We start from the raw sequence: 20,374 nt of genomic DNA, 5'->3' as shown, positions 1-20,374 counted from the left end.
GATGAACGCAGTGCCCTTGTTTGGGTGTAGGGCCTGATCAGAGCCTGAAGGTACTGAGGTGCCGTTCCCCTCACAGCTCCGTAGGCAAGCACCATGGTCTTGTAGCGGATGCGAGCTTCAACTGGAAGCCAGTGGAGAGAGCGGAGGAGCGGGGTGACGTGAGAGAACTTGGGAAGGTTGAACACCAGACGGGCTGCGGCGTTCTGGATGAGTTGTAGGGGTTTGATGGCACAGGCAGGGAGCCCAGCCAACAGCGAGTTGCAGTAATCCAGACGGGAGATGACAAGTGCCTGGATTAGGACCTGCGCCGCTTCCTGTGTGAGGCAGGGTCGTACTCTGCGGATGTTGTAGAGCATGAACCTACAGGAACGGGCCACCGCCTTGATGTTAGTTGAGAACGACAGGGTGTTGTCCAGGATCACGCCAAGGTTCTTAGCGCTCTGGGAGGAGGACACAATGGAGTTGTCAACCGTGATGGCGAGATCATGGAACGGGCAGTCCTTCCCCGGGAGGAAGAGCAGCTCCGTCTTGCCGAGGTTCAGCTTGAGGTGGTGATCCGTCATCCACACTGATATGTCTGCCAGACATGCAGAGATGCGATTCGCCACCTGGTCATCAGAAGGGGGAAAGGAGAAGATTAGTTGTGTGTCGTCTGCATAGCAATGATAGGAGAGACCATGTGAGGTTATGACAGAGCCAAGTGACTTGGTGTATAGCGAGAATAGGAGAGGGCCTAGAACAGAGCCCTGGGGGACACCAGTGGTGAGAGCGCGTGGTGAGGAGACAGATTCTCGCCACGCCACCTGGTAGGAGCGACCTGTCAGGTAGGACGCAATCCAAGCGTGGGCCGCGCCGGAGATGCCCAACTCGGAGAGGGTGGAGAGGAGGATCTGATGGTTCACAGTATCGAAGGCAGCCGATAGGTCTAGAAGGATGAGAGCAGAGGAAAGAGAGTTAGCTTTAGCAGTGCGGAGCGCCTCCGTGATACAGAGAAGAGCAGTCTCAGTTGAGTGACTAGTCTTGAAACCTGACTGATTTGGATCAAGAAGGTCATTCTGAGAGAGATAGCAGGAGAGCTGGCCAAGGACGGCACGTTCAAGAGTTTTGGAGAGAAAAGAAAGAAGGGATACTGGTCTGTAGTTGTTGACATCGGAGGGATCGAGTGTAGGTTTTTTCAGAAGGGGTGCAACTCTCGCTCTCTTGAAGACGGAAGGGACGTAGCCAGCGGTCAGGGATGAGTTGATGAGCGAGGTGAGGTAAGGGAGAAGGTCTCCGGAAATGGTCTGGAGAAGAGAGGAGGGGATAGGGTCAAGCGGGCAGGTTGTTGGGCGGCCGGCCGTCACAAGACGCGAGATTTCATCTGGAGAGAGGGGAGAGAAAGAGGTCAAAGCACAGGGTAGGGCAGTGTGAGCAGAACCAGCGGTGTCGTTTGACTTAGCAAACGAGGATCGGATGTCGTCGACCTTCTTTTCAAAATGGTTGACGAAGTCGTCTGCAGAGAGGGAGGAGGGGGGGGGGAGGGGGAGGAGGATTCAGGAGGGAGGAGAAGGTGGCAAAGAGCTTCCTAGGGTTAGAGGCAGATGCTTGGAATTTAGAGTGGTAGAAAGTGGCTTTAGCAGCAGAGACAGAAGAGGAAAATGTAGAGAGGAGGGAGTGAAAGGATGCCAGGTCCGCAGGGAGGCGAGTTTTCCTCCATTTCCGCTCGGCTGCCCGGAGCCCTGTTCTGTGAGCTCGCAATGAGTCGTCGAGCCACGGAGCGGGAGGGGAGGACCGAGCCGGCCTGGAGGATAGGGGACATAGAGAGTCAAAGGATGCAGAAAGGGAGGAGAGGAGGGTTGAGGAGGCAGAATCAGGAGATAGGTTGGAGAAGGTTTGGGCAGAGGGAAGAGATGATAGGATGGAAGAGGAGAGAGTAGCGGGGGAGAGAGAGCGAAGGTTGGGACGGCGCGATACCATCCGAGTAGGGGCAGTGTGGGAAGTGTTGGACGAGAGCGAGAGGGAAAAGGATACAAGGTAGTGGTCGGAGACTTGGAGGGGAGTTGCAATGAGGTTAGTGGAAGAACAGCATCTAGTAAAGATGAGGTCAAGCGTATTGCCTGCCTTGTGAGTAGGGGGGGAAGGTGAGAGGGTGAGGTCAAAAGAGGAGAGGAGTGGAAAGAAGGAGGCAGAGAGGAATGAGTCAAAGGTAGACATGGGGAGGTTAAAGTCACCCAGAACTGTGAGAGGTGAGCCGTCCTCAGGAAAGGAGCTTATCAAGGCATCAAGCTCATTGATGAACTCTCCAAGGGAACCTGGAGGGCGATAAATGATAAGGATGTTAAGCTTGAAAGGGCTGGTAACTGTGACAGCATGGAATTCAAAGGAGGCGATAGACAGATGGGTAAGGGGAGAAAGAGAGAATGACCACTTGGGAGAGATGAGGATCCCGGTGCCACCACCCCGCTGACCAGAAGCTCTCGGGGTGTGCGAGAACACGTGGGCAGACGAAGAGAGAGCAGTAGGAGTAGCAGTGTTATCTGTGGTGAGCCATGTTTCCGTCAGTGCCAAGAAGTCGAGGGACTGGAGGGAGGCATAGGCTGAGATGAGCTCTGCCTTGTTGGCCGCGGATCGGCAGTTCCAGAGGCTACCGGAGACCTGGAACTCCACGTGGGTCGTGCGGGCTGGGACCACCAGGTTAGGGTGGGCGCGGCCACGCGGTGTGAGGCGTTTGTATGGTCTGTGCAGAGAGGAGAGAACAGGGATAGACAGACACATATTTGACAGGCTACAGAAGAGGCTACGCTAAAGCAAAGGAGATTAGAATGACAAGTGGGCTACACGTCTCGAATGTTCAGAAAGTTAAGCTTACGTAGCAAAAAATCAATAAAATTACAAATCTTATTGACTAAAATGATATAGTACTGCTGGCTGGTGAAGTAGCCTGGCTAGCAGTAGCTGCGTTGTTGAAAGTGAAGCTGGCTAGGTGACCTCGACAGTTTCTCTAAATTTCTCTAAACTACACAATTATCATGGATACAAGGACAGCAAAGACAACTAGCTAACACTACGCTAATCAAGTCGTTCCGTTGTAATGTAAGTTTCTACAGTGCTGCTATTCGGTAGAAGTTGGCTAGCTAGCAGTGTTAGCTAGCAGTGTTGGCTAGGTAGGAGGACAGCAGCGCGGCAGGCGAAACTAGCTGGCTAGCTAACCGATAATTACTCAAAGTTACACAATTATCTTAGATACAAAGCTAGCAAAGAAAACTATGTAGCTAGCTAACACTACACAAAACAAGTCGTTCCGTTGTATTGTAATCGTTTCTACAATGCTCTTCGGTGGCAAGCTGGCTAGCTAGCAGTGATGGCTACGTTGCGTTAATTTCGAACGAAAATAGCTCGCTAGCGAACCTCAATAACGACGCAATTATGTTTGATAAAAGACGGCTATGTAGCTAGCTAAGATCAAACAAATCAAACCGTTGTACTGTAATGAAAATGAAAATCAGACCGTTGTACTATAATGAAATGTAATGAAAAGTTATACTACTATTCGGTAGACGGTGGACGTTTGCTAGCTGCTGGGCAGATAGCAGTGGACAACGAGACGACGAAATACGATAATTACGCAGTTATCTTTGATACACAGACGGCTATGTAGCTAGTTAAGAAGAAATTGCTAAGGTTGGACAAATTAAATCGTTGTACTATAATGAAATGTAATGAAAAGTTATAAAAGTTATACTACCTGCAGAGCGAATGCAGAGCGAATGAGGTGGTGCTATAGGCTGACAGCACATAGATACTATAGATACTAAATGGACTGTAGAGACTGTAGGTACAGCAGGGACTGGAATCTGCTATAGATCTAAATGGACTGTAGAGACTGTAAGTACAGCAGGGTCTGGAATCTGCTATAGATACTAAATGGACTGTAGAGACTGTAGGTACAGCAGGGACTGGAATCTGCTATAGATACTAAATGGACTGTAGAGACTGTAGGTTTAGCAGGGACTGGAATCTGCTATAGATACTAAATGGACTGTAGAGACTGTAGGTACAACAGGGACTGGAATCTGCTATAGATAAAAAAATGGACTGTAGAGACTGTAGCTACAGCTGGACTATAGGGAATGTAGAGACTGTAGGTACAGCTGGACTATATGGACTGTAGAGACTGTAGGTACAACAGGGACTGGAATCTGCTATAGATACTAAATGGACTGTAGAGACTGTAGGTACAACAGGGACTGGAATCTGCTATAGATAGTAAATGGACTGTAGAGACTGTAGGTACAGCAGGGACTGGAATCTGCTATAGATACTACATGGACTGTAGAGACTGTAGGTACAACAGGGACTGGAATCTGCTATAGATACTAAATGGACTGTAGAGACTGTAAGTACAGCAGGGACTGGAATCTGCTATAGATACTAAATGGACTGTAGAGACTGTAGGTACAGCAGGGACTGGAATCTGCTATAGATACTAAATGGGCTGTAGAGACTGTAGGTACAGCAGTGACTGGATTCTGCTATAGATACTAAATGGACTGTAGAGACTGTAGGTACAACAGGGACTGGAATCTGCTATAGATACTACATGGACTGTAGAGACTGTAGGTACAACAGGGACTGGAATCTGCTATAGATACTAAATGGACTGTAGAGACTCTAGGTACAGCAGGGACTGGAATCTGCTATAGATACTACATGGACTGTAGAGACTGTAGGTACAACAGGGACTGGAATCTGCTATAGATACTAAATGGACTGTAGAGACTGTAGGTACAGCAGGGACTGGAATCTGCTATAGATACTAAATGGACTGTAGAGACTGTAGCTACAGCTGGACTATAGGGAATGTAGAGACTGTAGGTACAGCTGGACTATATGGACTGTAGAGACTGTAGGTACAACAGGGACTGGAATCTGCTATAGATACTAAATGGACTGTAGAGACTGTAGTTACAACAGGGACTGGAATCTACTATAGATACTAAATGGACTGTAGAGACTGTAGGTACAGCAGGGACTGGAATCTGCTATAGATACTACATGGACTGTAGAGACTGTAGGTACAACAGCGACTGGAATCTGCTATAGATACTAAATGGACTGTAGAGACTGTAAGTACAGCAGGGACTGGAATCTGCTATAGATACTAAATGGACTGTAGAGACTGTAGGTACAGCAGGGACTGGAATCTGCTATAGATACTACATGGACTGTAGAGACTGTAGGTACAGCAGGGACTGGAATCTGCTATAGATACTACATGGACTGTAGAGACTGTAGGTACAGCAGGGACTGGAATCTGCTATAGATACTACATGGACTGTAGAGACTGTAGCTACAGCAGGGACTGGAATCTGCTATAGATACTTAATGGACTGTAGAGACTGTAGGTACAGCAGGGACTGGAATCTGCTATAGATACTAAATGGACTGTAGAGACTGTAAGTACAGCAGGGTCTGGAATCTGCTATAGATACTAAATGGACTGTAGAGACTGTAGGTACAGCAGGGACTGGAATCTGCTATAGATACTAAATGGACTGTAGAGACTGTTGGTTTAGCAGGGACTGGAATCTGCTATAGATACCAAATGGACTGTAGAGACTGTAGGTACAGCAGGGACTGGAATCTGCTATAGATACTAAATGGACTGTAGAGACTGTAGGTACAGCAGGGACTGGAATCTGCTATAGATACTAAATGAACTGTAGAGACTGTAGGTACAGCAGGGAATGGAATCTGCTATAGATACTAAATGGACTGTAGAGACTGTAGGTACAACAGGGACTGGAATCTGCTATAGATACTAAATGGACTGTAGAGACTGTAGCTACAGCTGGACTATAGGGAATGTAGAGACTGTAGGTACAGCTGGACTATATGGACTGTAGAGACTGTAGGTACAGCAGGGACTGGAATCTGCTATAGATACTACATGGACTGTAGAGACTGTAGGTACAACAGGGACTGGAATCTGCTATAGATACTAAATGGACTGTAGAGACTGTAAGTACAGCAGGGACTGGAATCTGCTATAGATACTAAATGGACTGTAGAGACTGTAGGTACAGCAGGGACTGGAATCTGCTATAGATACTACATGGACTGTAGAGACTGTAGGTACAGCAGGGACTGGAATCTGCTATAGATACTAAATGAACTGTAGAGACTGTAGGTACAGCAGGGAATGGAATCTGCTATAGATACTAAATGGACTGTAGAAACTGTAGGTACAACAGGGACTGGAATCTGCTATAGATACTACATGGACTGTAGAGACTGTAGGTACAGCTGGACTATAGGGAATGTAGAGACTGTAGGTACAGCTGGACTATAGGGACTGTAGAGACTGTAGGTACAGCAGGGACTGGAATCTGCTATAGATACTACATGAACTGTAGAGACTGTAGGTACAGCAGGGACTGGAATCTGCTATAGATACTAAATGGACTGTAGAGACTGTAGGTACAGCTGGACTGGAATCTGCTATAGATACTAAATGGACTGTAGAGACTGTAGGTACAACAGGGACTGGAATATGCTATAGATACTACATGGACTGTAGAGACTGTAGGTACAACAGGGACTGGAATCTGCTATACATACTAAATGGACTGTAGAGACTGTAGGTACAGCTGGACTATAGGGAATGTAGAGACTGTAGGTACAGCTGGACTATAGGGACTGTAGAGACTGTAGGTACAGCAGGGACTGGAATCTGCTATAGATACTACATGGACTGTAGAGACTGTAGGTACAGCAGGGACTGGAATCTGCTATAGATACTACATGGACTGTAGAGACTGTAGGTACAGCAGGGACTGGAATCTGCTATAGATACTAAATGGACTGTAGAGACTGTAGGTACAGCAGGGACTGGAATCTGCTATATATACTAAATGGACTGTAGAGACTGTAGGTACAACAGGGACTGGAATCTGCTATAGATACTAAATGGACTGTAGAGACTGTAGGTACAGCAGGGACTGGAATCTGCTATAGATACTAAATGGACTGTAGAGACTGTAGGTACAGCAGGGACTGGAATCTGCTATAGATACTACATGGACGGTAGAGACTGTAGGTACAGCAGGGACTGGAATCTGCTATAGATACCAAATGAACTGTAGAGACTCTAGGTACAGCAGGGACTGGAATCTGCTATAGATACTAAATGGACTGTAGAGTCTGTAGGTTTAGCAGGGACTGGAATCTGCTATAGATACTACATGGACTGTAGAGACTGTAGGTTTAGCAGGGACTGGAATCTGCTATAGATACTACATGGACTGAAGAGACTGTAGGTTTAGCAGGGACTGGAATCTGCTAGAGATACTACATGGACTGTAGAGACTGTAGGTACAGCAGGGACTGGAATCTGCTATAGATACTACATGGACTGTAGAGACTGTAGGTACAACAGGGACTGGAATCTGCTATAGATACTAAATGGACTGTAGAGACTGTAAGTACAGCAGGGACTGGAATCTGCTATAGATACTAAATGGACTGTAGAGACTATAGGTACAGCAGGGACTGGAATCTGCTATAGATACTAAATGGACTGTAGAGACTGTAGGTACAGCAGTGACTGGATTCTGCTATAGATACTAAATGGACTGTAGAGACTGTAGGTACAACAGGGACTGGAATCTGCTATAGATACTACATGGACTGTAGAGACTGTAGGTACAACAGGGACTGGAATCTGCTATAGATACTAAATGGACTGTAGAGACTGTAGGTACAGCAGGGTCTGGAATCTGCTATAGATACTAAATGGACTGTAGAGACTGTAGGTACAGCAGGGACTGGAATCTGCTATAGATACTAAATGGACTGTAGAGACTGTAGGTTTAGCAGGGACTGGAATCTGCTATAGATACTAAATGGACTGTAGAGACTGTAGGTACAGCAGGGACTGGAATCTGCTATAGATACTAAATGGACTGTAGAGACTGTAGGTACAGCAGGGACTGGAATCTGCTATAGATACTAAATGAACTGTAGAGACTGTAGGTACAGCAGGGAATGGAATCTGCTATAGATACTAAATGGACTGTAGAGACTGTAGGTACAACAGGGACTGGAATCTGCTATAGATACTAAATGGACTGTAGAAACTGTAGCTACAGCTGGACTATAGGGAATGTAGAGACTGTAGGTACAGCTGGACTATATGGACTGTAGAGACTGTAGGTACAACAGGGACTGGAATCTGCTATAGATACTAAATGGACTGTAGAGACTGTAGGTACAACAGGGACTGGAATCTGCTATAGATACTAAATGGACTGTAGAGACTGTAGGTACAGCAGGGACTGGAATCTGCTATAGATACTACATGGACTGTAGAGACTGTAGGTACAACAGGGACTGGAATCTGCTATAGATACTAAATGGACTGTAGAGACTGTAAGTACAGCAGGGACTGGAATCTGCTATAGATACTAAATGGACTGTAGAGACTGTAGGTACAGCAGGGAATGGAATCTGCTATAGATACTACATGGACTGTAGAGACTGTAGGTACAGCAGGGACTGGAATCTGCTATAGATACTAAATGAACTGTAGAGACTGTAGGTACAGCAGGGAATGGAATCTGCTATAGATACTAAATGGACTGTAGAGACTGTAGGTACAACAGGGACTGGAATCTGCTATAGATACTACATGGACTGTAGAGACTGTAGGTACAGCTGGACTATAGGGAATGTAGAGACTGTAGGTACAGCTGGACTATAGGGACTGTAGAGACTGTAGGTACAGCAGGGACTGGAATCTGCTATAGATACTACATGAACTGTAGAGACTGTAGGTACAGCAGGGACTGGAATCTGCTATAGATACTAAATGGACTGTAGAGACTGTAGGTACAGCTGGACTGGAATCTGCTATAGATACTAAATGGACTGTAGAGACTGTAGGTACAACAGGGACTGGAATCTGCTATAGATACTACATGGACTGTAGAGACTGTATGTACAACAGGGACTGGAATCTGCTATAGATACTAAATGGACTGTAGAGACTGTAGGTACAGCTGGACTATAGGGAATGTAGAGACTGTAGGTACAGCTGGACTATAGGGACTGTAGAGACTGTAGGTACAGCAGGGACTGGAATCTGCTATAGATACTACATGGACTGTAGAGACTGTAGGTACAACAGGGACTGGAATCTGCTATAGATACTACATGGACTGTAGAGACTGTAGGTACAGCAGGGACTGGAATCTGCTATAGATACTAAATGGACTGTAGAGACTGTAGGTACAGCAGGGACTGGAATCTGCTATTTATACTAAATGGACTGTAGAGACTGTAGGTACAACAGGGACTGGAATCTGCTATAGATACTAAATGGACTGTAGAGACTGTAGGTACAGCAGGGACTGGAATCTGCTATAGATACTAAATGGACTGTAGAGACTGTAGGTACAGCAGGGACTGGAATCTGCTATAGATACTACATGGACGGTAGAGACTGTAGGTACAGCAGGGACTGGAATCTGCTATAGATACCAAATGAACTGTAGAGACTCTAGGTACAGCAGGGACTGGAATCTGCTATAGATACTAAATGGACTGTAGAGACTGTAGGTTTAGCAGGGACTGGAATCTGCTATAGATACTACATGGACTGTAGAGACTGTAGGTTTAGCAGGGACTGGAATCTGCTATAGATACTACATGGACTGTAGAGACTGTAGGTACAGCAGGGACTGGAATCTGCTAGAGATACTACATGGACTGTAGAGACTGTAGGTACAGCCCGGACTGGAATCTGCTAGAGATACTACATGGACTGTAGAGACTGTAGGTACAGCAGGGACTGGAATCTGCTATAGATACTACATGGACTGTAGAGACTGTAGCTACAGCAGGGACTGGAATCTGCTATAGATACTAAATGGACTGTAGAGACTGTAGGTACAACAGGGACTGGAATCTGCTATAGATACTAAATGGACTGTAGAGACTGTAGGTACAGCAGGGACTGGAATCTGCTATAGATACTACATGGACTGTAGAGACTGTAGGTACAGCAGGGACTGGAATCTGCTATAGATACTAAATGGACTGTAGAGACTGTAGCTACAGCAGGGACTGGAATCTGCTATAGATACTAAATGGACTGTAGAGACTGTAGGTACAGCAGGGACTGGAATCTGCTATAGATACTAAATGGACTGTAGAGACTGTAAGTACAGCAGGGTCTGGAATCTGCTATAGATACTAAATGGACTGTAGAGACTGTAGGTACAGCAGGGACTGGAATCTGCTATAGATACTAAATGGACTGTAGAGACTGTAGGTTTAGCAGGGACTGGAATCTGCTACAGATACTAAATGGACTGTAGAGACTGTAGGTACAGCAGGGACTGGAATCTGCTATAGATACTAAATGAACTGTAGAGACTGTAGGTACAGCAGGGACTGGAATCTGCTATAGATACTAAATGAACTGTAGAGACTGTAGGTACAGCAGGGAATGGAATCTGCTATAGATACTAAATGGACTGTAGAGACTGTAGCTACAGCTGGACTATAGGGAATGTAGAGACTGTAGGTACAGCTGGACTATATGGACTGTAGATACTGTAAGTACAACAGGGACTGGAATCTGCTATAGATACTAAATGGACTGTAGAGACTGTAGGTACAACAGGGACTGGAATCTGCTATAGATACTAAATGGACTGTAGAGACTGTAGGTACATCAGGGACTGGAATCTGCTATAGATACTACATGGACTGTAGAGACTGTAGGTACAACAGGGACTGGAATCTGCTATAGATACTACATGGACTGTAGAGACTGTAGGTACAACAGGGACTGGAATCTGCTATAGATACTAAATGGACTGTAGAGACTGTAGGTACAGCAGGGACTGGAATCTGCTATAGATACTACATGGACTGTAGAGACTGTAGGTACAGCAGGGACTGGAATCTGCTATAGATACTAAATGGACTGTAGAGACTGTAGGTACAGCAGGGACTGGAATCTGCTATAGATACTAAATGGACTGTAGAGACTGTAGGTACAGCAGGGACTGGAATCTGCTATAGATACTAAATGGACTGTAGAGACTGTAGGTACAGCAGGGACTGGAATCTGCTATAGATACTAAATGGACTGTAGAGACTGTAGGTACAGCAGAAACTGGAATCTGCTATAGATACTACATGGACTGTAGAGACTGTAGGTACAGCAGGGACTGGAATCTGCTATAGATACTAAATGAACTGTAGAGACTGTAGGTACAGCAGGGAATGGAATCTGCTATAGATACTAAATGGACTGTAGAGACTGTAGGTACAACAGGGACTGGAATCTGCTATAGATACTACATGGACTGTAGAGACTGTAGGTTTAGCAGGGACTGGAATCTGCTATAGATACTAAATGGACTGTAGAGACTGTAGGTACAACAGGGACTGGAATCTGCTATAGATACTACATGGACTGTAGAGACTGTAGGTACAGCTGGACTATAGGGAATGTAGAGACTGTAGGTACAGCTGGACTATAGGGATTGTAGAGACTGTAGGTACAGCAGGGACTGGAATCTGCTATAGATACTACATGAACTGTAGAGACTGTAGGTACAGCAGGGACTGGAATCTGCTAGAGATACTACATGGACTGTAGAGACTGTAGGTACAGCAGGGACTGGAATCTGCTATAGATACTACATGGACTGTAGAGACTGTAGGTACAGCAGGGACTGGAATCTGCTATAGATACTACATGGACTGTAGAGACTGTAGGTACAGCTGGACTATAGGGAATGTAGAGGAACATTCAACATTCCAAAGTCTATCGTCAGTACAGTACAGCTAAACCAGAAATGTCCAGCTTTTAGGCTTCTGAGGTGACAGTTACTTCTAATCCCCGGTGACGTCACTGTATGAGGCTTCAGCTATCCACCATCTTACATAAGGCTTGGAGTCTCCACCTCACCCCTGCCTCAACTCTCTGTATCTGAATAAGACTTTATCAACACTGTGTGGGAGAGAGGCAGAGCATAACAAGGGTTTTACTAGGGGAGGAGGGGACCGGTGTTGAGTCAGAGACAGACAGGAGACAGGAGGAAGATATCAGTGTGTGGACTCTAGGCTGGTATTTACATTACTATTATAAACAGACCTTCATATAATCTGGGAGGGCTGGATACACACATCCTCTGTTACCCAGGAAAGCACTTTGTCACACACATACGCACGCACACACAAGCTTCGACACACACGCGTGCACAAATTCACGCACGTACGCACGCTCACACATACACACACAGATACAAGCACACACATTATTGTACACACACTCACGGTGTGTTCCCTCCCCTCTCCTGCAGACCAGAATGAGTGTGAGGATGGGCTGGATGACTGTGAGAGTAGAGGCATGCGCTGTAAGAACCTGATCGGAACCTACATGTGTATCTGTAACCCTGGTTACACAAGGGCCCCTAACGGAGAGGGCTGCATAGGTAAGACACACACACTAACACAGGTTTCATCACCAGTTCATGGCTGGTCTATGTTATGGGGTTATTCAATTCACATATACACCAAACTTACCAAGACACCAAAGAGGAGTATGATCCCATACAATGTACACACAATGTTCATATCATCTACTTCTAGTAGCAAACAATACATGTGATAATGGATCTGTAGTTCATGTAGGATTCTGTTGAGGTTATAACCATCACACTTCATGGTGATTTGTCCATCTGGTGAACTAATGCAATAAACTGACATTCATCTCACAATATCTGATCTAGTTTTATGCAGACTACCCTGCACATCTGTTCTGGATTGAATCACTGTATCTCCACCGTGTGTGTGTGTGTGTGTGTGTGTGTGTGTGTGTGTGTGTGTGTGTGTGTGTGTGTGTGTGTGTGTGTGTGTGTGTGTGTGTGTGTGTGTGTGTGTGTGTGTGTGTGTGTGTGTGTAGATCTGAACGAGTGCTCTGCTAAGCCAGGTATCTGTGAGAACGGTCGTTGTGAGAACACGGTTGGAAGCTATCGCTGCAGGTGTGACCAAGGCTTCAGCGCCAACCCTACACAGACTGAATGTATAGGTAAATACCCCCCTCTCCCTACATCTCTCTCACTCACACCCTACACAGACTGAATGTATAGGTAAATACCCCCCTCTCCCTACATCTCTCTCACTCACACCCTACACAGACTGAATGTATAGGTAAATACACCCCTCTCCCTACATCTCTCTCACTCACACCCTACACAGACTGAATGTATAGGTAAATACACCCCTTTCCCTACATCTCTCTCACTCACACCCTACACAGACTGAATGTATAGCTAAATACCCCCCTCTCCCTACATCTCTCTCACTCACACCCTACACAGACTCACTCACACCCTTCTCTCTCTCTCTCTCTCTCTCTCTCTCTCTCTTCGGAGTGCATGCTGGGAAGTGAGTCGTCAAGCAGGAGTGTTTGTGAGAGCGACTGGATTTCTTTTCCTTCTATTGGGTTTTGGTATGTAAATATATATATATTGATTAGTTGGTTTAAAGATAATTGTTCTACTTATTAATTAACAAGTAGAGGGGTGGTGGGATAGTTTGAGGTTGTTTGTTTTCGCGAGGGCACAACCAGCTGGTTGAGGCTGGTTAAAATGTCCGCTCGTGAGAATTTGGAGTATGAAAAACTTAGTCGGCGCAATGGAATTAAGATTTTGGCAGAGGTTGGATGTTCAGTGGAAGAATGTGTTTTAGCGGTAGGTAGTATGATTGGGTATGATAGCATTAAATCAGCCTCAAGGATGAATAGCGCAGTAGTGATATTCTTAGATTCTATTGGAAAAGTGAATACGATGGTGGAGAACGGTGTTGTTTTGAGGGAGACACAGACGAAGGTATTTCCACTTATGAATCCGGCTAAGAAGGTTATATTGTCTAACGTACCACCATTTGTTAGAGATGAAGTGTTGGAGAGAGAATTATCGCGTCATGGTCAAATTGTGTCTACAATAAAGAAAGTTCTTTTTGGATGCAAATCTCCGTTGCTGAAACATGTCGTGTCTCATAGGAGGCAAGTGTATATGATCTTAAAAAAGGACGTTGATGAACTGAATTTAGCGTTTAGTTTTAAGATTGATGGATTTGATTATGTGTTTTACGCTTCTACTGAATCAATGAAATGTTTTGGGTGTGGAAGAGAGGGGCATTTGGTGCGTAGTTGTCCTGAGAAGGAGCGCGCAGAGCCCGGTAGTAGTTATAGTGATGGTACAGATAATGCATTTACGCAAAGAGATGAAACTGCTAAAAGTACGGGGGAAGGAAGTAGGTGGGCAGATGTGGTTGGAAAAGGGGGAGAGGAAGGCAGTGTGGATACGGGGACAATTGTGGTGGATCAGAACAAGGAGGGAGGGGAAGCAGTCTGTGAGATTGCGACTGCCGTTGCTGAGGTGGTGTTGGAAAGTGAAATTGGAGATAAAGAGGAAATTGAAATAACAGGAAAGGAAGAAGCTGTTTTCAAAGTACCGAGAAGTAAGAGAAAGAATGTAGGGGGGGGTGAAGGGTCTAATTCTAAGAGGAAGGTAGAGATTGATAAATTAGTTGAAGATGAAAAGGTTGAAGATTTAGGGGAGTTTTCCTCTGGGGAGGAGAGCGGGAGTGAGTCATCTGACGCGTCGCAACAAAATAGTGAGATAATTGGGGAGGAAGGAAGGTATGGAATTAAGAAGGTACGCCAATTTCTGAAGTTGACAAAAGGGAAGAAATATATGCAGGATTACAATATAACTGATTTTTTCCCTGAAAGTGAATTGTTTATTGAATCAGCAAAGTTTTTGATGTCAAAAATAACAGGGGGAGGTTTGACAAGCCCTGAAATTGCTAGACTTAAGAAGGTGGTCACGAGAGTGATAAGTGATGTAAATTCTAAAGAAAATGAAAGGGTTTAGTTGCAGTTTTAACCCTGTAAAGAGATGGGATATCTGTATTTTCCTCTGTATATTTTTTTCATTCATGAGCAGTTTTAAGATTTCTTCTTTAAACATAAATGGTGGAAGAGATGTTAAAAAAAGAGCGATAGTGTATGAGTTAATTAGGGGAAAGGGAAGTGACATAAATTTTCTACAAGAAACACATAGTAATTTGGAAAATGAAGTTATGTGGAAAAAGGAGTGGGGGGGGACAGTGGTGTGTAGTCATAAAAATTCTAAAAGTGGGGGTGTGGCTATATTGTTCTCAAGGGGGTTTTTGCCTTTGTCTTATGAGGTTGAAGAGGTAGTTGAGGGGAGGTTATTAAAAGTTAGAGCAAGGTATGAAAACATCACTATGTGTCTGATAAATGTCTATGCCCCAGTGGTGGCAGTTGAGAGGGTATGTTTTTTAGAGACATTATCAAATACCATTGAGAAATGTAACAATGAAGATTATTTATTTATTGCTGGGGATTTTAACTGCACAGTCAGTGATTTAGATAGAAATCATCAAGAACCTCATATAGCCTCAAGGACCTTTTTAAAACGCCTCATTGTAACGCATGAATTGTGTGATATTTGGCGGAGACAAAATGGAGGCACAAGGCAGTACACCTGGGCGCATGTGAGAGAGAACATCATCTCTATGGCAAGGTTAGATAGGTTTTATTGTTTTGAGCATCAATCTCAGGTCTGTAAATCAAGTGTGATAACCCCAGTGGGATTTTCTGATCATTGTTTAATAACAGAGGTGGTGTTCATTAATAATGTAAAACCCAAAAGCGCATACTGGCATTTTAATATAACTTTATTGAGTGATGCTCACTTCAGGAAATGTTTTTGTTTTTTCTGGGAGAGGTGGAGGTCTCAAAAGGACAGTTTTATATCCATTCAACAGTGGTGGGATATAGGGAAAATCCAGATTCAACAATTTTGTAATCAATACACGAGGAATGTCACCAAGGATATCATCAGATCAATGAAAGCCCTAGAGTTTGAAATAGTGGAACTCATGACGTTGGTTGAGACCACAGGAGATTGGGGCCATACGCAGGCACTCAAGAAAAAAAAAGTTGAATTGGCAGATCTGCTGGGTATCAGAGCACAGGGGGCATTGGTGAGAAGTAAGTTTCAGGGAATATCTGAAATGGATGCCTCATCCAAATTTTTCTTTGGTTTAGAGAAAAAGAATGGACAAAGAAAAATTATTCATTGTCTCAAATCAGCTGTTGGACAAGAGCTCACTAGCCCTAGTGAAATTAGAAAGAGGGCAGTAGAGTTCTATGCTGAGCTCTACAAGTGTGAGTACAAAGAGGATAAAACAGTGACACAGAAGTTCCTTGATGGGCTCCCAAAGGTGGATGCAGAAGCTCAGGTTGAGCTTGAGCAACCATTGTCTTTGCAGGAGTTATACTCTGCATTAAAAGGCATGGAAAATGGAAGGGCACCAGGCTTTGATGGGCTTCCCGTTGACTTTTTTAAGTCTTTTTGGACTATGTTGGGAGAAGATTGGCTGGCAGTGGTTAATGATAGTTTAACCGGAGGGTTACTACCATTAAGCTGCAGAAGGGCTGTCCTCACCCTACTGCCCAAAAAGGGAGACCCTAGGGAGGTGAAAAACTGGAGGCCGGTGGCTTTATTGTGCACTGATTATAAGATCCTGTCCAAGGCTTTGTCCAACAGGCTGAGGGAGGTGATGGGGCAAATCATACATACGGACCAGTCCTACTGTGTTCCTGGCAGGCAGATAGGGGATAACATTTCTCTGATTCGTGACTTTTTGGACATCTCTAGGGCTATTGGGGTGGATGCAGGTCTAATTTCAATTGATCAGGAAAAGGCATTTGACCGAGTTGAACATCAATATTTATGGCATACGCTTGAGGCGTTTGGGTTCAGCTCTGGTTTTATTGAAATGATAAAGGTGATATATGGTGACATTGAAAGTGTATTGAAAGTTAACGGTGGTTTGAGTGCTCCTTTTAAAGTGTGTAGAGGTATTAGGCAGGGATGTTCTTTATCAGGGATGCTGTATGCCATTGCTATAGAGCCACTACTAAATAGCATTAGAAGTCGCATTGAAGGGGTGTACCTTTCCAAGGATATTCCTCCTATTCGTCTTTCAGCCTATGCTGATGATGTAGTTGTTTTAGTGAAAAATCAAGCGGAGGTGGATAGTTTGAGTCTAATGGTTGATCGGTTTAGGGGAATATCCTCGGCAAAAGTAAATTGGGAAAAGAGTTGTGCATTACAGATTGGAGAATGGTCTGGAGGGATCATGGCTTTGCCAGGGGGATTGGAATGGTGTAAGGGAGGGTTTAAGTATCTTGGAGTGTACTTAGGAGATGAGGGGATTATGGAAAGAAATTGGATTGGGGTGGTTGAAATGGTGGAAGGGAGGATGAGGAGATGGCGTTGGTTGTTATCTCGAATGTCATATAGGGGGAGAACTATTATAGTTAACAATGTGATTGCCTCTGCATTATGGCATCGGTTGGCAGTTTTAGAACCACCTTCTGGTCTTCTGGCTAAGATACAGGCAATTATGGTAGATTTTTTTTGGGATAAATATCACTGGGTTCCACAAAGTGTTTTGTATTTGTCAAAAGAGGAGGGGGGACAAGGTCTGGTACATCTTGCTAGTAGGGCTGCTGCTTTCCGTTTTCAGTTTATTCAAAGGTTGCTTTATGGACGGGAAAATGTGGTGTGGAGGGGGGTAGCAGGCCTTGTGTTACAGAGGGTTGGAGGTTTAGGTTTAAAGAAGGCTTTATTTCTGGTTGATAGTAGCCAGATTTCTAGGGAGGGAGTACCTCCGTTTTACAGAGGCCTTCTCAGAGTGTGGAGCATAATGAAGGTGTCCAGACGAACTTCAGCGGAGTCAGTGCATTGGCTGTTGGAGGAACCTCTGGTGTGTGGGGCAAGACTGGATTGTACAACTGCAGCTGTTCCACATTTCTCCAAGATTCTGGTGAAGGGAAAAATAATCACCTTAAGACAGTTAATGGCAATGGCTGGGCCCGACTTAATGGATGGAAGACGGTTGGCTGAACATTTGGGGGTGAGGTCGGAAAGGATTGTTGGACAAATGCTGGGAAGCTGCAGGAAAGCTCTGTCAGCGGAAGAATGGGGAATGCTTAATAGCCACAAGAAGAAGGAACAAGATGAAGACGTCTCATTTCCAAGATTAGGGATTACACCAAATATCACAGAGTCAGAGAGAAAGGGTATATTGTTGGATTTGAGAGGGTTGGAGGAGGTGGGTTTGGATGAGGTGAATGGGAAGGATTTGTATAGGGGGTGTGTTAAGGTGTTAAACAAAGAGAAATTGAAAAATAGAAAAGACACTCCATGGAGGGTAAAATTGGGAATTGATGACAAGGTAAAGCCAGCATGGAGAGCACTGTACAAACCACCGTTACAAAAGGGTACTGGTGATATGCAATGGAGGGTGTTACATGGCATTATTGCAGTTAATGCTTTTGTATCTGTCATTAATTCAGATGTTAGAGATGGATGTCCTTTTTGTAATATAAGAGAAACCATTTTTCACTGTTTTATGGAGTGTGAGAGGATAAAACCTTTATTGGAAATACTGGAATCATTGTTTAGAGCTGTAGGTGAGATTTTTAATAACAATGTTTTTATTTTGGAGTTTCAATATAGTAAGCAACAGAAAAGAAAATGTCAAATGTTAAATTTTATTTTGGGACAAGCTAAGATGTCAATTTTTTTGAGTAGGAAACATAAAATAGACACGGGATATGAGAAGGATATAAGATGTGTTTTTAAAGGATTAGTGAAAGCAAGAATAAAAGTGGATTTTGAGTTTTTCTCAGCTGTAAAAGATCTCCCATTGTTTGAGGAGAAGTGGGCATATGAAGGAGCGCTTTGTTTTGTAGAGGAGGGGAAATTATTTTTTGTTGAGGAAATAAGTTGAATGTATATGTTCTTTTGTATTTTTATTTTTATTTATTTTGTGTAGGAATTACATTCATTGTTTCATTTCTGAAAAGGCAGTGTGTCATTATTTATGTTAACAATTGAGTAGAAAATAAAGGTTTTATAAAAACTCAAACTCTCTCTGTCTCTGTCTCTGTCTCTCTCTCTGTCTCTCTCTCTCTCCCCCCCCTCTCATCTAGATAACCGCCAGGGACTGTGTTTCACGGAGGTGTTGACTACATTGTGCCAGATGCAGTCGAGTAGCAGGAACAGTGTGACTAAGTCTGAGTGTTGCTGTGACGGAGGACGAGGCTGGGGCTCTAACTGTGAGCTGTGTCCTCTACCTGGGACCACACACTACAAGAAGATGTGTCCACTGGGGCCCGGATACACAACAGACGGCAAAGGTAGAAATACTCCCTCATATCTATACACAACCCTGCACCATGGATGGTACACAATCACTAGTTCACTGAGCTAAAGCCGAGGCAATAGCTCTGTGACATCACATTGTCTTCAGGTCTCACCAAACTACCTCCACTTTATGGACGGTTGGGATCTACCTGAGGACTACTCAGGCAAATGCAGATGAGTGTGTGTTTATTATGATAATGGTGTAGTTGACAGGACTCTCTCTCCCTCAGACATTGATGAGTGTGTTTATTATGATAATATTGTAGTTGACAGGACTCTCTCTCCCTCAGACATAGATGAGTGTGTTTATTATGATAATATTGTAGTTGACAGGACTCTCTCCCTCAGACATTGATGAGTGTGTTTATTATGATAATGTTGTAGTTGACAGGACTCTCTCTCCCTCAGACATTGATGAGTGTGTTTATTATGATAATGTTGTAGTTGACAGGACTCTCTCTCCCTCAGACATTGATGAGTGTGTTTATTATGATAATGGTGTAGTTGACAGGACTCTCTCTCCCTCAGACATTGATGAGTGTGTTTATTATGATAATGTTGTAGTTGACAGGACTCTCTCTCCCTCAGACATAGATGAGTGTGTTTATTATGATAATGTTGTAGTTGACAGGACTCTCTCTCCCTCAGACATAGATGAGTGTGTTTATTATGATAATGTTGTAGTTGACAGGACTCTCTCTCCCTCAGACATTGATGAGTGTGTTTATTATGATAATATTGTAGTTGACAGGACTCTCTCCCTCAGACATAGATGAGTGTGTTTATTATGATAATATTGTAGTTGACAGGACTCTCTCTCCCTCAGACATTGATGAGTGTCGTGTGATGGGGAACCTGTGTGTGAACGGACAGTGTGTCAACAGCCTGGGCTCCTACAGCTGTGTGTGTAAAACTGGATACACCACAGATATCACTGGCACCCTGTGTGTGGGTAAGACTACGACACTAACACTGTCTAAGGTTCAGTCCCAAATCACACTCTATTTCCTACTTAGTGCACTACCTTTGACCAGACTTTCTCCTCCCTCTCTCCTGTGTAG

At 44.3% G+C, this 20,374-nt stretch overlaps 1 protein-coding gene across 1 annotated transcript in view; it reads left to right on the top strand.

Moving 5' to 3' along the window:
• The window catches only part of LOC129845847 (fibrillin-1-like), a gene marked incomplete at its 5' end in the record, with an annotated part of 175,540 nt that extends 155,722 nt beyond the window's left edge, over positions 1-19,818 (top strand). Inside the window, 4 exon segments of the mRNA XM_055913771.1 lie at positions 12,360-12,491; positions 12,962-13,087; positions 19,100-19,306; positions 19,544-19,818. Of these exon segments, the coding sequence (XP_055769746.1) occupies positions 12,360-12,491; positions 12,962-13,087; positions 19,100-19,306; positions 19,544-19,668 (590 nt within the window).
• Positions 19,819-20,374: the final 556 nt, after the last annotated feature.

The sequence above is a fragment of the Salvelinus fontinalis genome, unplaced genomic scaffold (genome assembly GCF_029448725.1).
Source record: "Salvelinus fontinalis isolate EN_2023a unplaced genomic scaffold, ASM2944872v1 scaffold_0383, whole genome shotgun sequence".
NCBI lineage: Eukaryota > Metazoa > Chordata > Actinopteri > Salmoniformes > Salmonidae > Salvelinus > Salvelinus fontinalis.
Note: the sequence above shows the minus strand (reverse complement) of the source record. Positions and strands in the feature narration are given on the sequence as shown.